The 19,497-nt window shown below is 32.5% G+C and overlaps 1 protein-coding gene across 1 annotated transcript in view; it reads left to right on the top strand.

Moving 5' to 3' along the window:
- Positions 1-19,497, top strand: part of ADAMTS6 (ADAM metallopeptidase with thrombospondin type 1 motif 6) — a 263,647-nt gene that overhangs the window by 141,441 nt on the left and 102,709 nt on the right. Inside the window, exons 9-10 of the mRNA XM_045566295.1 lie at positions 3,261-3,407; positions 11,633-11,774. Coding sequence (XP_045422251.1) covers positions 3,261-3,407; positions 11,633-11,774 — 289 coding nt within the window. The remainder of the gene's footprint in view (positions 1-3,260; positions 3,408-11,632; positions 11,775-19,497) is intronic.

The following is a 19,497-nucleotide window of genomic DNA, read 5'->3' as shown; positions in this document are numbered from 1 at the left end:
CTGCATCTCTCTTCACCTGTTCTTGTGTCCAGGGGCATCGGTGCCAATCCCACAAAACACCAATGGGCAAGTAACTCCCAAATTGTGATGGGCCCACTCTCTCTGAGCTCAGTCTGGAGTGGGCAGCTGCCGTAGAGAAGCAGGTGTTCGTGAGCTTCTCCATTCAAGTTACTCTCGGAGGTTCAATGAGTGGGGAAGAGGCTGTGGCTTCCAGTTGGCCTGAGAGGTCTGACTACTTTCTTGGATGCCCGGAGCAGAAGAGGAATTATCTAGGTGTAAAAAAGCCAGCACTCCAGTCTCTTGTGGCACTCTCCCATATGGTGCCCCTTATGGGTGCCCAAACTCTTGGGGCTTGCTGGTTCACCCCACTATTCCTAATTAGCCACCATACCTGGGCTCATGGAGGGTAGAAAAGCCTTCAGTATATTTTGTGTCTTGCTATTCATCAAAGGCACATAGGTGGGGCAGGGGAAACCCCCTTTACCCTTTCTCTGGGCTCCGAGCCTCTCTGGGTTTCATCAGCAAGGCTATCTTCTCCTCTCCACCCTCTTCTTTCTCAGCTTTGCAGCTTTCCTCCATGGGGTTCCTAGTCATCTTTGTAAATTCTCTCTGTGATCCACACCTGTGCTGGGACTCTTTGATTGTCTCTGTGATCCACACCTGTACTCCTCAGTCTAGTAGCCCATCTTCCAGCCGAGACAGTCTGACAAGCAATGTCTCTAGTCAGCCATCTTGGGTCCTCCTATCCTAATATATTTTAAAATATATTTTTATGCTTATGAGTATTTTCAAGTTATACACTGTATCATATATCTCTAGAACAAAAATGAGTAAATTAAAATTACATTAAAAGTTTTTCTGGATTTAATGTACATTACATAATTATTAGTGATTGAAGGAGCACATATTACAAATTTTGATAAATAATTAAATATAAAAGTAAATTTTTTACTAGAAGATGTATCTTTAGTTGTATTTTTTTCAGTTACTGCACTTATCTCTATTCCTAGAGTGAGGCAAGATTGCAGCATCAATTTGATTTCTATATTTTGTTTCTGTAGATGTGAATGTTTATTCACAAAAGAAGTAGACAAGTATAAAAGGAGTTTATTGTAGAAATATCACCCAATTCTTTCAACTCCCTCCAAATTATTTATCAAAACACAACCATGGTATCTATCAAAAAATAGTTTTAACAATCTATTAGCTGTTAATTTGATTATATCCTTTTGCAAACTTGATGAAAGTAAGGAATTGGAAACCACCTAGTTTAATTAAAACCAATCATTTAAAGTCATTCTCTTTTCTTAACACTGACACTAGAAACAATGTTTCTAGTTGTCTCTTTTCTTAGCACCCATATTTTTATACTCCAAGGCAATACACTATTGTAAAATTATGGATGGGTGAAAGATAAGCTTTTCTTTTGTAAGATGAGAAAATACGATTTCAGAAGTAGAAGTTTTACTTTTTTTAGGAAAGAGTATATAAGTAAGTTGAAGATCTCAAAATTGATTCTCTTAAAGCCTGTCTTACACCCATCTTAACATGACACAGGGGTATGTATAAGACAATTACTAAAAGGAAATAATATTTTTAAAGCTATCATTACTTGAATGATAGTAGTATTAACACAGTAGCATCAACTTTTGAGAGAAATAAGGGATATTAATTTTCTTGAATTACACATTTATACAACTTAGCTCGGTATGTAAATCTGTTGTTGATTTTTTGACACAATATATGTCTGATTCAACACACTTGAAACTTCACCTTCAACTTCCTAGAAGACCATTCAAAGAGGTTGACTCCAGTGTGTTAATGTCAAACTAGAATACTAAATATTGATGATCTTGGAAGGTTATTTGATGTTTTAATTTAGAGCTCTGTGTACTCATATACTTCTTCTCTTTCTTTGCTTATATTGGTTCTTCCACCTGAATTACTAACTCCTCCTCCCTGTCCCCCATATGTGAACATATTATATGTTTTCAGTATAGCTCTTTTTATGGTGTACTTATAAAGGCCAATTCATTCTGCTATCTAAACATGTCTCAAATCTAAGCCCACCTGTTTATCCAGTGCCCTAATTTAGACCAAAATCATTTCTCAATTGGTATTGATCTTCTGACTGCTCTCCCAGCTCCCTTCTTTTCCCACTTAAATATCTTTACCATAGAGTTACTATAATGACCTGTCTAAAATATGGATCAATTCCATATTCTCTGACTCAGAAATCTTCAGTTGGTCTTACTTACAAATCTCCTATATTTCTATGCTGCCAAGAGGACAGATATGAATATTTACTTTAATTAATTATCTTGTACTTATGTATTCTCAACCACATTTCCAGACTTTTTCTCCAGCAACTGTCCTCATCTGTTTTATACTCGAGTCACATTTCCTTGAACACATATCATGATGCATGTATTAGAATGTCACAATGGAGACATCACTTTATTTTTTAAGTAATATTCAACCTTAACTTCTGGCTACTTGTGAAGAAAAGTTAAAATGTATTCATATGAAGTGGGTAAACCCTTTCAGAAAAAAATTCTTATTGAAATGTGTTTTTAGTCACATTGTTAGCACATTGTTAGCTATACTACACAGGAAAAAAATGACGAATAAAATATTTGAAAAATGAAGGGAGGCTATGACAAAGAAAAACCATAATCCTTAAGTATGTCAAAGTTTTTCAAAAGGTGTTTTGAAAACACACATACATACAAATAATGTGTATTTAATTCTCCTTTATCAATATTAATAAGAAAAAGGACTTTTGTGTTTGGCCTATAACCTAGAACTCAATGGATCATAGCTTTCTTTTTCCCTTTTGGATTGAGCATTGTGAGGTAGGATGAACACTGGCATGTTAAAAGGCAGTTTCTACTCACAATGTGAACTCTGATCTTTAATGGTCCTTAATCTTTGCTAAATCTGTTTTCTCCTCTATAAAGTGAGGATTAATTATATATTCCCCTTTCTGCTCAAAAAGAGATTAAATCATGTGTGACAACATGAGAATATATGATAAATTTAAAGAGATTTAGATATATATCATTAAATTATTCCTTAGTCTCTTTAACTTTAATCATGTATTTCTTTAGAGGATCTGGTCTATCTTGATGGACGGCATATGTTGATAAGCCTAATAAATGGCCAAAATAAGGAAATAAAGGATGTGTTGGTGGGTTGTTTATTTATTTTTTCTTATTTCTTTCTTTTATATTTCTTATGTTTCTTCTGCATTAAAACAGTTTTGGTATGAACCATGATGGAATTGGAAATTCTTGTGGGACAAAAGGTCATGAAGCAGCAAAACTTATGGCAGCTCACATTACTGCAAATACCAATCCTTTTTCCTGGTCTGCTTGCAGTCGAGACTACATCACCAGCTTTCTAGAGTAAGTAATCTCTGGAGAGTGATGATAAATTGCTCCAGAAGTAAGCCATTGGTAGAAGCCTAATATGTAGTGTTTCAAACTTTGCATAATGAATAACTTTTTTAAGGCCCAGTGATTTTTCAGCTGTTCCCCAAATACTTTAATATATCATTGTGACAGTTTTTTCTTCATATAGAACTTATTGCATAGATTAGAGGAAATGGAGCAAGGATGTAAGTGGGGTTGATGATGTGAGTGTTACAATTGTTCAATAAATGGGAAACAATTTCAGAAAGAATTTAGATTTATGTAATTTAATAGCACATAGACCAAGCTTTAATACAATGATTATATATTTTGTTTTGTTAGTGAAGAAATTGAGTTCTGTAGGAGAGCCAAGGTATCTAATAGCAACAAACAACAACAACAAAAAACCAAATATCCAGGAATTGAGAAAGTAGAGAAAAGGATTTGTCTTTGAAAATTTATTAAGCAATCCATCTTTTCTACAGTTTGGGAACTTATTCTCTGGTCCTTTAATGGATATTCCCAGAGTCTGGTTTTTAAATGTGAAGAATATAAATTAGCTCAGGTATAACCATGTTTAGGAAAGCAGATGTTCTTCCGCATCTGTCCTGCATAGGGCTTCAGGACTGGACTTTGGAAACTGATAGACTTGGGTCTCATTTTCTAACTGTGTGACTTAGGCCATGTTACTTAACATTTCTAATCTTCAATATCCTAATTTGTTAAATGAGTTTAAGTCATAATACTTACATGATCAGGCATTACATATATAATTATGTATCATGCTACAATATATACAAACACTTAATAGACATTCATTAAATGGTAAATATCATTATTTTAAACAATATCAAGGTTTCAGTGCTTTATTGCTCTACCATTATCTTCAACTGTTTTGTGTAATTTTTTTCTTGGAGAGGAAAGATTAAATACTTTGTGAAAAAGTAAGGCATACATAACAGGCAAACAATGGAAGTTCCTTTTAAAATTTGGCTTTGTTCCAAGTTTATATTAATGTGATTACATTGTAAAATTTTAAGAATTTAGGTAGGTTATGTAGGGTAACATTATTCATTAAAATTATGTTTCTTATCTTGTAGTAGCCTGATCTTATTTTGAAAACTTATAGTTACATATTTTTAAAAGACCACAAACAAGAAATTTTAAATTACCTAGCACAATGCTTTACTCAAAAATCAAAAAATAAATCTTTAAAATAGGCTCTTTTAAATTAATTAATGTAATAATAAAGTTGAAGGAATTGGAAATTTATTTCAGAAGGCAGTTCTTTTATAACCTAACAGTTTTTAATCTTAGTAATAAATAATGATAACATTTTACTTGCCTAGTATGAAAACTGAGTGAAGTGCTATAAAGATAGACCACAGAAAATTTGTATGACATCTTTTAGTAGTTCTAAATACAAAGCACTAGCAATATCATTTTCCAAGATGGTTTTAATGACATCATTTACCTAAATTTCAAACGTTGTTGAAGATCTGCTCTCCCCAGAAATCAAGTCAGATCTGGAATTTCTCCCTTGACTTGGCTTATGTTTTTATAATGGAGTCTGAATGTCTATCACCAGAAAGACAAACTGTATAACATACTCAGGATTCCTGTGCATTTTTGATGGCTGCTATTTTCTGGTTTTTTTTAAATTACCATTTTCTTTTCTCCTCTATCCTGTTTCTGTCCCATTGGCTATTGCACAGCTCATTTGCTAATACCATCCCTGTTTACTAAATACAAGGATCAGTTTTGATCTCCTGCCAGATCCTGCCTAGTTGAAACCATGTTAAGGTTATTAAGACACTCCAAAAGGAAATCCCTCAATTGCTGGTAAAATGCAGTTAAGAACTCACCACTAGTTTGGTGAGGGATGTAAAATTATTACTAGTTGCAATAAAGTATTTCATTGAATTAATTAAAAGAATTAATTCAAAAAGCATTATTTAAGCTTTATTGCCTCTTTGCATTTTGTATATGTAAGCATGATTAGTGTTGACAGGGTTATGATGAGCTTATTTATCCTGTATTTTATAAAAATATTTCTCTTGTGCATCCTCCTGGGAATGTTCACAAAGTTAAACCATTAATAAGAGATAGATGTGAAAGACAATGGGTAGAGACTTGGGGAAAAGTTGGCTTTTTTCCCCTTCTTTAGTAATAAACTAAACAAATCTGATTATAATCTGACCAAGCAATAAAGGATTTTTAAACACAGGTCCTTTAAAATGGTCAGTTCACTGGAGCACAAAGACATAATAGTAACTTTGTTGAATTTCTTTGTTCCTTTTTATTAATGCAGTGAACTTAATTGCTTTAACAGCTATGCGTGATATTTTTAAAAATCCAGTGATATTTTGATCAGGGATTGAGGTTACATTTATGTTTTATAGTTGGCTCAAAAGGCTCATAACATTTTATTTTAGCTTCTCTTCTCAAGAAAAAGAAATCTTGAAAGATGAATTGTTTAGGAACTGCAGCCCAGCCAACAAAACGCATACCTTTCTCTACTTAGTGACTGTATAGGCCAAAGATGATGGTAGATTTTAACAATGAGCTTTCTATGATTTATAGAGATTCACTATTCACTATGTTCTACTGAAAACAATTCCATGGCCTTTAAATGCCAATAGAATACAGAGTCTCTCGTGTCATTCTGAAACACTAGATGCTATTGATCAGTCAGGAGATGGTGTTTACCAACTCCCAATATTTTTTTTCAGATTTCTTAAACTCGGTGATTCAATAAGTGGTTCATGAATCGCCAGAAGCCGTCCAGATTAAATAATAAAGAACCCATTTCCGTTAAAATGGACGTGTTATGCCAGCTTCTGATGTTTTCCGACGACGGCTTTGCAGGTAGTGTCTTTCCTATCTGCCTGCGGGACTTTATTTATTTATTTAGAAAATAGAGAAAGATGAACCTGGTATTATGGCTCATACTGACTGATGACTATGGGCTAATTTACCAGGCAGTGGAAGGCAGCCAGAAGTAATTTAAGCCAGTTTTTCATACGTTTTCCACCACTTAGCAATAGTACAGAGTAATTTCCTATAGTTTTCAAAAATTACGGGGCTCTGTGAATCAACTCTTGCTCTATGAAAATTAAAGTCTGTTAAATTGTTTGAACTGTCAAAGATTCATATCAAAATTTCTTACAGTTCCAAATTAAATACATGGTAGCCATTTTCACAGAAAGGATGGAAGCTGAATCCATTAAGAGAGGCAATGTTATGGTCAAAGATGAATTAGGAAGAAAGGTGAGAGTAGAGCTACAAGAGAAGTGATATAAGATGAATAAGATGACCAAGGCACTCACATTTCCTCTCTAGCAATTACCTTTAAAGGTCAACATCAGTCTATTAGATGGAAAACATTCTTTATAGGTGGGACCTTTTTTTAAAATGTAGAATCCAAGAAAGAGCTTGGCAAAACAGGTTTCTCCTCCTGTTTATCTGACATTTTTGGGAACCTCACTCTAACCATAAATATCTTTGAGACGAAGTCATAATTATATTTGGGGGAAAAAAGAGTAAACCACTGTCAGTATAGTATTTGTATCCTCGAAGCTTCAAGTTGAATTATATTCAAGCACCCCAGTCATACAGAGGGTGAGAGAAAAAGATTTGACTTTAGAAGGCTATAAATTGTTAGTTTCATGAAGATTGATGAAATAGTTTGTGAGAACATAGTAGATAAGACACTTAATTTGCTATAGATAATATCAACTTAATTCATTTTTGCTTAATTTATGTGTATCAGCAAAACTTTGGAAAAAAAATAGGAGGTGGCATTAAATGTTAACTTTTTGTTGTTGTTGTTAAGAGACTAAGATATGTACAGGGTTATTTAGAAAGATTCATTTTTTAGATTGACCTCCTCTGTTATAGACTAAAAGTCTATACTTTACAGTATAATTGTTTTAGTGAAAGTAATTCTAAAATCACAATTAGGAGTATGTCCTCATGCATTCTAGAAACAAAGCCAGGAGTACAATTTTACACAGGGATCTGTAAATTTTAGTTGAAGACTGAACTCTGGCTCATATTCCTATATTCAAGGCTAATTTTTGCACTTATGTACATAAGACCTCTCTAAATTAAAAGTAGAATACAAAAAATATGACTTTCTCATCATGCTGCAGAGATTTCTGGAAATATAAATATACTTTGATTTACTATGAATTTCATAATCAAGGAAGAAGCATATTCTTAAACTGATATGTATTTTTTTGATTTGTCTTAGAAACATAACAAAAGTAGAGTATATAAATTCAGTAATTAGCTGTAGTGTTTAGATGTTAACTAGGGTTGGGTTTTTTTGTTTTTTATGCCAGTCACAGTCATATGGCCCGGCAGCTGCATGCACCATGACAGCAGGTGGCTAGAGTTGGGTTTTTAGTTGTGAAATATATGTTGCTAGGAAATAATCACAGATCTACTTTATATATATATATATACAGTTTTGATCTGGACAAATATACCTATGTTTAACAATAGTAAGTTATAGTAACTTCTCATAGAGGGAGAGTAACAGTATTCTCCATTTAATTTATTAATGAATGATGTTTATGTTTTCTGAGTGGAAAATTTGCATATGATACCAAGGCACAAATCATCGGTTTAAAAGTGTTATTTGATGAAAAAATTCAAGAAGATTTGTATATAATATCACTATAGTACTATTAGTATTTTGATAGTAGCATAATTAACACTAGGTTCGGTATTGTAAGAATTGTATAGTTATATCTCAATTAGCTAGGACCCTAGATTAAATAAAAATCTTCCATAATTTCTATTTTTTAAAATGAGATAATTGTAAAGTATAAAATAACTCATATCTAATATTTTATGAAAGGAAAAACATTTACATACATATGAATGTACAAAAAACATCCATATTGGGGTAATTTGCAATTGTCAGAAATTGGAAAGAATCCAAATGTTCATTAATAGAAGAATGGATAAATATAATTGTTGTATAGTACTAAATGGAATATTAAAGAACAATAAAAATGAACAGGATATAGTTACATCAACATAGAAGTATCTCATATGCACAATATCGAGCAAAAGAATAAAGTTCCAAAGAAAACCTGCAGTATGACTCCTTATATGTAAAGTCCAAAAACAGGCAAATAAATAATTTGGAAGTAAAATTATTAAGAAAAGCAAGCACATTATTATCATAAAAAATCAGAATAATAGTTACTTTTGTGGGGGAAATGAGAGGTATGATTGGAGTTGAGCACTTGGGAATTTTCATAGGAAAAAAAATAAGGAAAATCACTTCCAGGGTTAAATATACATCTCTCAAATCCATGTCCTCTACCTTCTGTCCCTGTATCTGTAATATTTCATAATGGTAATTGATGACCAGAGGCATGAAAATGTCCAAAATTATTATTTTCTAGGAGTTAATTAATATTTATGATCTATAGACTTAACTACTTGAAAATAGTAGCAAAGGAGCAAATTTAGTAACACGCAAAAAGCATTTTTGTTGCTTACCCCTCAGTTAACAATTAAAATATGAAAACTATCCCATCCCTCAAATATTTTAATTGAGGTTTTACTGTATATACCAGATATAGTTACTAGGAGATTTTGCACTACATGTGTAGAAATGTAGAAACAATTTAAATCAGCCTTGCAGATATCCCCACACTTGCTTTACAAGAAGACACTTGACTTGTAAGCCTTGCTAATTTCTACAAATATAGCCAAACCCATTTCGAAAGGCCTTTGTTGATTTGATGTTCCTAAATACAGGTTCATTTTTTAAAGATCCATATGGTTTTCCCTTATATTTTATTTCATGTAGTGTTTTATTCTTCTGTAAAAATACACTGGAAAAGGAGAACAAGACTTGCCTAGACCACATTAATACAAAGCAATAGGTGCTTCCAAAGAACTGAAACAAAAATACACTTTTGGGATAAACTTTCTCAGAAGAGTTCTAGCCACAGGTGCCAACAGTACTTGGTATTCTTGGTGTCTGAAGACTCTTGCAACGGTCATCTGATTTGGTATTTTTTAAAGAACATGAACTATGATTAGAAGACCATTAATACCTTGAAACAAGAGCTTTAAATAAAATAATTATTCTTGCTTCCTTCTGAGGTAAGCCAATTTTCAGTGTGCCATCAGCAAAAACTTTTTTCCTAAGGGTATCTATTTTTAAGCCCTTTTTTGAGGTCCACATAGTTCTTCCTCTAAATGTTTAGGTTAATTTTTTGTATTTCTAAAAGTAATTATATATATAATCATTTTTAATACATTCTAAGTTGGTACCCCATAGGTGAATATATCCTATACTTTTTTGTGATGCCATTGGTAAATATTTTTTACCTATAGGAGCCTGTACTTTAGTGCATAATTTTTAATTTTTCTATTGATTTATAGTAGTACTTGTTATTTTATGTTTATTACATACTTAATTCCTTTCATGAAGATATTTATAATTTTATTGTAGATAGAAAGGAAACTGATATTTTGGCAGGAATACTGGAAAATTAAACTACTAATTCAGTCATCTCCCCAATATCCATACTATCATAATAGGCCTTCTTTTTCCATTATACTATTCAATTGTTACCTCTTTGTCATTAACCTTAATATATAATTTCAAATTTACTAGTAGAATTACATTTGCCTAAAGTTTGCCTATCCATATAGGTTAAAGATATTTTATATAATAAAATAAAATAAAAAGTACTTGCTATTTTCAAAATTCATCTAGAAATATTTTTTTTTGCTGAGATATATGTCAACTTCTAAAAGTACAATAAAAAGGAAATAAGTGTTCTGTCATGAAAACTGGATAACTGGGTTAAAACAAGGTTGTTTGTTAGATACCTGGAGCAGTGACACCTGAAGTGATTGTAATAGCCAATAGTGTAATCCACCTATGTTAGTGCCATATTTAATATTTCATCTAAATATTTTTTGTTGATTAAAAAATTAGTCAAGAGGGCATAAATGAAAGGAGAAGGCTATAAAGAAGTCAATATTCTGTCCTTTTGGTCTTTGAATCTCCATTGCCTTAGGAATAGTATGGTTCAGGTTTTTAAAGGTATTAATATGCCGCTGTGCAAATATACATTTTTATATAACAAATTGACTTTTACATTTTAAGAATATGATAAACTTTCAAGTGAATATGAAACTCATTGGTAGGCATAGTTCTTTCTTATTTATCTATAAATGAAAATTTGTACTGTCCTAAATAACAGTTGAGGAACTTCTACTTGTGAAATTATTTTCCTTTGGCAAAGTGGATGGAAAAGATTTGGGAAAAAAAAAAAAACACAAGTGCTGGCACAATGGACAGGAATGTTGGAAAAAATTTTTAAATGTTGGCATAGGAATTCTTTAAAAATTCTAACTTACTCACATGTGAAATGAAAGTAAAAAAGCATCTGTCCTATTTTATGCACACTGACTAAATAAAAATGAACAATTATATTTAGCAAAGTTTAAAGCTCTTTAAACTAAGGTATTTTGTCTGACTTTTGGCGATCTTTATGTTATTTGTTCCACTGAATTAAAATATTATGTTTGAGTGCAGACATACTTTGAAAAGCAGAAATTATAGAGAGAGGAGAACATTCTCTTTTCCAATCTGATGACCCTAGATGAAATATGAAATTTTTGAAAGACTAAACACTTCTAATATACTTGAGAAGAAAACTTTGGACCTTGGCCTCATCTGTCATTCAGCCTGTGTATCAGTGAAATACTTCAAGAACCTATGGATGTGTCTTACCACAGCATCTTTTGTTCTGCACAAGTTTGAAAGTATATAAATTAGGTTTTTAAGGATTATGACCATAATTTTTTTTAATTTTCTACATTTAATGTTTTTAATTCTACTATCAGCTGTGGTTATATTTTCAAAGAAAACAAATAAGAAGCTTAGAGTAATATGAAATTCTGTTTTGATTTCTTCAGAAATTAGTTTAAATCAAAGGCCAACATAACATTTTCAGATTGTTGTCTAAGATGCTTTTATTGTGTCTTGGTGCTGACAAAAACTATTTGGACCTCTTCTTCAGGTTTCACTAAAGCCATGTGATTATACATCGGGAGAATATATTGTTTTTCATGCATCAAATTATTAAAACAAAGAACTCATCACATGGTTTCATAATTGTGACTGAAATAGTCCATAGAGTACCTAATTTCCTTTGATCCTTTATGTTGAACAGTTCAGGCCGTGGTACTTGCCTTGATAATGAGCCTCCCAAGCGTGACTTTCTTTATCCAGCTGTGGCCCCAGGTCAGGTGTATGATGCTGATGAGCAATGTCGTTTCCAGTATGGAGCAACATCCCGCCAATGTAAATATGGGGTAAGAAGTCTTAATCGTTATGTTTGGTCATTTATATGTGTTCTTCCATGACATAAATGTTAAGAGAGAATGATGAAGAACGTAGTTTGCATCCAGTAACATCATTGATTTAAATATAGCTTTTGACCGTGCACTTTTTCTATTATTTGTATAATATTTATTTCTAAGTGTTTGAATAATCCTAAATTAAGCAAGTTTCAAATTTCTTATAAGTGATGCAGGTAGAATTTAATAACTTCTAGTATGTTTATTCTTTAAATGTTAAGTTTATGATGCCAATTTTATTTTATCTTCTGAAATGTTATGATTTTAAAATCCCTCAGCACCCTCCTTTTCTGGTACTCTTATAATTGGGCTAAAGGGCATTTTTACATTGGCTAGGTGCCTTCACTTTAATTCATAGTTGCTAGTACTGAGTCATTTCATGTTGCTTCCATCCCCTGCCCACATTCCAACACAACAACCAAGTGGGAACAAGATGACATTAGCCCAAATAATGAAACAGAAAAATTGCTGTGGAAAAAAAAAATGTAGGCATCATAATTTACTTTGCACATCTGCCTAAAAATGACAGTGTCTATATCAGAAAATACATAAAAATTCCTTTTAAGTCTTATAGAGAGAAAGATTTTAATGTCTGATATAGGGACATGTGTGTAATAGGAACCACAGTATAAGTATGTTGAATGAAGAAATAGGATTTTAAAATGTGAAATTGTTTGCTAAAAATATTCAGGTTTAAAAAATAAGTTTAAAGGATTGGTTCCTATTTTTATGCAAATAGTCTTTTAAATCCCTTTTAAAAAATAATAACAATAAAAGGAACTAAGTTTTAAAGTAATTAAGACTAAACAATATACTCATTGTACTGAACCAGTTATTCCTCTTGGGAACAGTACAAAGGGAAGTGATTTTTTTAAAAGAAAGATTGTGTGTGATTATCTGGATATGTAGAACCCTGAGTAAAATTTTGGCCTTTCCTTTTTTCTTGTAAAGAGACTTCTACTCTTATTTCTGTATGGTTCTAGTTTCTTTTGTTCTTAGGTTGTTTATCCATCAAAAGTGAGTCAAACTTTAATCAGAGTCTTTGTATGTACTTGTAGATAGATAGGTTGAAATTCATGATCAAATTTGATTAGAGATTTTCTGTTAGATTATTCTTATCTGTCTCTCAATTCTTTGTTAGCAAATGAAATAGTTAATCTACATTTTAGTTTTTCTATTAGAAACAGGGTTAAAGAAATTAATAAAAAATTGACTTGATTCACCTCAGTGTATTTGTATATCTCATTCAGTTCAGACCAATTGATTTGAAATGATATAAACAGTACAAAATTGTATATTTTCCATTATGTTCTTCATGTTCTGCTTTTAGATTCTTAATATGTTTACAAAGACTTCTGTAATAGATATAAAATTAGGAAACTTGGGGAAAGACACTAGCATCTTGCAGACTTCTATACAATTTCATGTATTTTATCATGAACCTTTTCACTTTGATTTACAGCAAAATAATGGTTTCCCCTGACTCATGTACTATATGAAAATGCTTATGATGTTTTTTAAAGTGCTATATGTTGCTAGCAAAGTTTATTGAGTCATAATAGAATCTTTATAATCGCTCCCACCTTTTGAAGTTGTGCCTGAAAAATTGGGTTTACACAATTGGTAACATCTAAACCCATACTGGGTTTTATCTATTGAATCCCTAAGGTTTTAAACAATTCTAAATACTACTTCAGTAAACAATCGTGGCTTTCAAGGTTGAAGTCCAGTCAGGTAAGCAAGGCATGCTTCAGGTGGTAGCTAAAGGGAAAAACACACCAGCCATGATTTAGATAGCTGTCTGAGTGGAGCATATGCTGAGATGAACTCTGAATACAATTGTTACAGATTTAGGAGAACACTGTGGCCTTTTCAGGAGAGGATGCATGTGGTGTTAAATAGTCATGAAATGATTCCTCTTTCTACTAGCACGTCTCTCATGATGTCAGGGAAGATTTTAAAACAACTGTATATAGCATGATCCATAACTACAGCAGTGATCAGCTTTCCATTTCTTCTACTTTGGTCTTCAGGTACTGATTGCTGGGTTACCAATGATTACATCTGCAGTTATGAAAAGTCTTGCTTGAATTCTTAATAAGTAGGTTCATTAATATACATGTTAGTTACATGTGGGGGTTTATGGGGAAAATTTTTTATTTTATTCAGGGCAAACATTTTCAACTATTATTCTTGTATATCATCTATTTTTATTTTCTATGTGTTCTTAAATTCCAGTTGAAGTTGTGAGGAGATTGTAATGGCTATAAATGCAAATAACAAAACAATACTATACAATATACAGACTAATATAGTTGTATAATGTAGTAATCTATAAATAATATATAATTTCTGGTATTTACATAGTGACTTCCCTGAGATTCTTCAGAATGCATTGATAAAAATCATAATTATTTTATTATATTTTATAAATTAGGAAACTAAAAATACAGAATGTGATCTACCTATTCCAAAGTTAAAAAAAAAAAAAGGCCTATATCTATCAGTTCTGTTTTCTACTAGGTATAGTAGTTATGTTAAAAAAAATAAAAGTAGCAAATGTATTTTGTTTTGGAAGATAGTTGTTATTTGGTTTTCATCAGGTAGTGTCTGTTACTAAAAATTTTCTCAAAACTGCCCATCTTGTCCCAGTCTTTTTTGGTAAAAAAGGTGATTTAGGAGACATTTTCTAAACTTATTCTTTAGGGTCATAAATTCTCAGGTGTCTGAAACACTGAGTCTTTGATTTGAGTAGATTTATTTTCTTTTACCTTATATAAAGAGGTAGAGCTTCTTTACGGTAAGATGCAAGTACATACAAGCAGCATGCAAAGCTATATTCCTATTAGGTCATCTAAAAATATCTCCTAGCTATGTTAGTAGATTTCTAAGGGGACTTGGATGATTCCTGGATAGAAATATATTACAAATAAAACTGTAGTGTCAGTATGCCCAAGAAATGTTTCTTTGCCTAGTTCTAGTAACAAACTCTTTCCTATAAAACACTGTAGAATCTGTTGTCTCACTTTTCTTCCGTTTTCCATTAGTCTCCTTGTTCTTATTAGAAAAGAATTGTGAAAACTGAATTGACAAAAAGCATATTGCAGTAGTAACAGTAAGTTTAAATTTGGGAAGGAAGTTACTAATGAGCCTATATAATTCAGGGGCTGTGGGTAATCTTTTGAATGTTTCCCGAAGAGCATAGATTATTTCAGGGCTGAGCTTCAGGCTTAGCTCTTTATTTCTTTATCATGTCATTTTAAATCATATCCCAAATATTATTTCCAAATATACTTAATGGTTTAGTATAGGAAAACAATATCCAGTACATAATTTACTGTTAACCATCAAGAGATGATTGTTCATCTACAGATAGATTTAAGGTCACAAAAGCAGAGAAATTTTATAGACACAGCTTTGTTTAATTTATGGAGAATTTTTGTTACCTATGAAGTTTGTTACTGTTTACGTGGACTTACGAGCACATAAATATATAATAGTGTGTTGTACATTGTTACTGCTTAATGTAGAACTGAGCAATGTTTTATCAATAGACCATGTATTCTGAACCATAAATGGGAACACATGATCTAATACTTGGTTTCACAAACAGAATATTTTTAACACTTTGACTGCCACACTAGAAAAAAAATTTTTTTCTGTGGGGCCACAGTGTTTTATTACGAAAATAGAATACAAACTTCAAAAACAAAACAATCCTTTCTAATTTAATGAAAAAATTGTTATTTTTTTATTGTTTTCTGTGCATGAGTTATATGCAGCTTGAAAAATAGTTTACAGAGCTCAAAGTAAAGAGACGTATGAGTTATATATGCTTTATGAGACTCTGGCCTCAAAACTAGCATGAGTTAAATACAACTCACATGGCAGTTACTGTTAGAAGAATATTTTAAATAAAAAATATGTTTACCATAAACTATTACTTATGACCTCAAACTGACCATTGATAAATTTTACCTAGTCTTGGACACTTTTTTCAGTGAACAGCAGCCAGATTGTAAGCTTCAGATAACAATAGGATATGACAAGCATGCAAAGTGCCTTTCATTTACCTGGCACATGGCAGACAGACATTCATTCGATAAATGCTTTATATGCTTTATGAATATCTGTCATCCATGATACCGTTCTTGTATAGTTGATAATGCTGGTACTACTTTAGGAGAATCTAAGCCTTTTTTACTTTTAGGAGCATATTAAAATATTCCAAGGATAACATTGACTCAATCCCACTGTTCAGTCTCAGTCTCAGCTCAAATGCCAGTTTCTCTTCAGACATGCCTCTGTCTGATTGTTTTCTATAAAAAGGCTTCTCCTAGTTACTCTCTTTCATATTATGCTGTTTATTTCCTTCAAAGCAGTTATTAAAATCTATAATAGTTTTGCTTATTGGATTATCATTAATTATTTAAATGTGATCTTCTAGATGAGGCCTTCCCTGACAACCTTACCTAAAATTGTACATGTCCATTAGCACATGCACACATCCATGCACATCCCCACACAAAATTCCCATTGTTTTCCTTGCTTGATTTTTTTCCTCTTAACATTTACCACATTCTGGCATACTGTATATTTTACTTGTTCATCTTGCTTATTGCTGTCTTCTCCAGTAGAATCTATTTTCTTTGGGAACAGAGATTTTGTCTCTTTCATTCACTCCTATATTTCCAGTGCCTAGAACAATGCCTAGCCCATGGTAGGGGCTCAATAAATACTTATTGAGTGAATGGACTGATAATTGTGATAGGGTTGTAATTTCTGAGAGGGGAAGGATTCCATCTGACTTGTTTATGGCTATTTGTATAGTGAGTAGCTCAATGCCTGGTTCATATAGGAACTCAGTAAATATTTGATAAATAGTTGAGTGAGAAGAGTTATCTGATGAAGAGATAGTAGCAGGGAGGAACTTTGTGAAGACCCTGAGGCTATGTATTTGAAGAGCTGAGAGAAGGCCACAGGCTGATGCTCTCAAACAAATACCACATAAATGAAACAGGAGAAGGTAGGAACCAAGTCCAACTTTGGACCTTATAGGCCATGTTTAAGGATTCTAGGTTTTTATCTTAAAAGCAGTGAGAAACTATTGTAATGTTTTTGATGAATGAGACCAAGAGAGTTTATTGATGTACAAAAAAAAAATCATAGAATTTCTAAAGCACATTATATCTTAGGAAACAAATTTAATTATGTAATCTGGTAGAACCATGCTGTAAAAGTAAAGGCTTTTGTAAAGTGACCTGTGTCCTCCTCTTTTCCCTTTTCTCTTCCCCTCCACATACCCTACACAGAGTACTAAAGCAGCTCTGCTACTGATGATATTCCAGTGTAGCAGTGCCCTTGCTTTTCTAGGTATATGTAAATTCATTCTCTTTATACTAGTGGGTGCTGTGCCATAACTCATTAGTGAGATGAATGAAGGTGTTTATGTGTAAAGGTATATAGGCTCCATAATTTTGACTTTAAGATCGCAGAGTCTCTGTGTTGTGGCAGAAACATAAAAGAACCTATAAAAAGAAAATACGACGTAACTTTGAAAACTTTAAGACTTCTAGTTAATTTTTAATCTTTCCAGGGGAAATGTGTTTGTAGCAAGGGTTATATTTTACTTATAGATCATCAAACTGGAAAATTTTCTCTTCTACATACATACCTTAATTAAATGATTAACGAAAGAAGAATCTACAAATGGCTGGGTACCATATTTATTCCAAACTTTAAGTGATGAGAGGTTTTTAGAATTTAATATTAGAAATAAAAGATCAAAGGAGTAAATGTATAGGTATACTTGGATTTATTAATTTATGGTAAGAAATATAGCCACACAGTTTATATTCATTGAAAATACTGAAATCTGCACATTTTCTCACCTAAAAAATCTGCCCAGTAGACCAATTTATTATCAAAAGTTATTTGGGGCTAGGCACAGTGGCTCACGCCTGTAATCCTAGCACTCTGAGAGGACGAGGCAGGAGGATTTTTTGAGCTCAGGAGTTTGAGACCAGCCTGAGCAAGAGCAAGACTCCATCTCTACTAAAAATAGAAAAATTAGCCGGGCATGATGGTGTGTGCCAGTGTTCCCAGCTACCCGGGAGGCTGAGGCAGAAGGATTGCTTGAGCCCAGAGTTTGAGGTTGCTGTGAGCTACGATGACGCCGCTGCACTCTATTCAGGGCAACAGAGCGAGATTCTGTGTCAAAACACAAAAAAGTAAAAAAGGTTACTTGGTCAAGCATGGAATAAAGACATGGGATAGTATAGATTATTAATATATTAATTAATAACTTTAATAATAGTGTCATCAAACTATATCTTCCTGATGATAGTTCTTTGCAGTCAGGGTAACTGCTAGAAATAAGATGGTTGAGTTCTCTGATCAGGGTATCCTCCCCCTGGAGAATTCTTAATAAAGATGAACATATTTTGTCTCTCAGACTGTAGTTTTTAATGTTTTCATGATTACTCCATTTTGTTTATTATTGTATCCAACCAATTAAATAAGATTTAAGTCAATATTGCTTTATCACTGAGAATCATTCTTTCATGTGATTGTATGTTATATATTGACTTTACTAATCTTTTTAGGGTACTGTTGGCAATACTTATTACGAGATGCAGATAGCTTGGGAGAGGATAGTAATGAAATGCAGAGAAGTACATAAAAGGGAAGTTTAAAGAAAATGAGTGTGAGTAGTATAAAAAAGAAAGCTAAATGTTGGCCTCAACCCATCCTCTGGTTGTGGAACACTTATTATAGTTTGATTGCTGGTAACAAATTGTTCTCCTTTTCTACCAAGAGCATAAAAAAACCTAAGGAGTCTTAATTTTTACAGCTAGAAGTTTGTAGATTAAGTATTAGGAAGAATCTTAAGTTATTAAATATTGGAAAGCTAAATTGAGAAAGATTATAGAATCACTGTCCTTGAAGATATTAAGGTGGTGTAAAGATTCTACAGTATGGTTTGATATGGATTTAGGGAATAAGAGGAGTGGGTGTATTTTAGCAACTCAATATTCTTTTGGAGTCCAAATATATATATATAAATATTTGTAAATATTTATATATATATTTATCAGACATATACCTAAGAAAAAGTTGATTTGATTTTTAGTTTTTATAAACTCCAAGCCAAAATCATGGGTCCATAATCACTTGTATCCTTTAATATCAGTAGTTTTACCACATTTGCTTCTTAGGGATTTCATTTTTTAGCCGTTTAATCAGTTTTTAAACCCCTTCAAATTGGTGATTAGTTACATAAGTTGAATTTCTAGATTAGGAGTTGTTTGTTTGTTTTTGGCCTTTCTAGCATCTCTTGCACTTAAATTGCCCACGTAACAGTATTAAACTATTTAAGGCAGAAATAAGGGCACATTCTCCTTCTTTCTTCAGATGGCTACTAAACACCTGGAACCAGGCCATAAGGTCACCATATGTTGGTTTTCAATTTTCCTTTGTGTGATCAAATGATAAGTAACCTTTCTAATCATTGATGCTCCCTCCTGACCTTCAGGGCTCTGCTCTCTCCCTTTACCATCATGATCCCTTATTGCAAACAGCTGCTGAGAGGTGCTACTGATAGGGTAATGAGGACAAAGAGAATGTTTCATGTTCAGAATCAAGGACTCAGTGTGGCATAGGGTTTAGGGTTTCCCAA

Source organism: Lemur catta, chromosome 12 (genome assembly GCF_020740605.2).
Source record: "Lemur catta isolate mLemCat1 chromosome 12, mLemCat1.pri, whole genome shotgun sequence".
In the NCBI taxonomy this organism is placed as follows: Eukaryota; Metazoa; Chordata; class Mammalia; order Primates; family Lemuridae; genus Lemur; species Lemur catta.
Note: the sequence above shows the minus strand (reverse complement) of the source record. Positions and strands in the feature narration are given on the sequence as shown.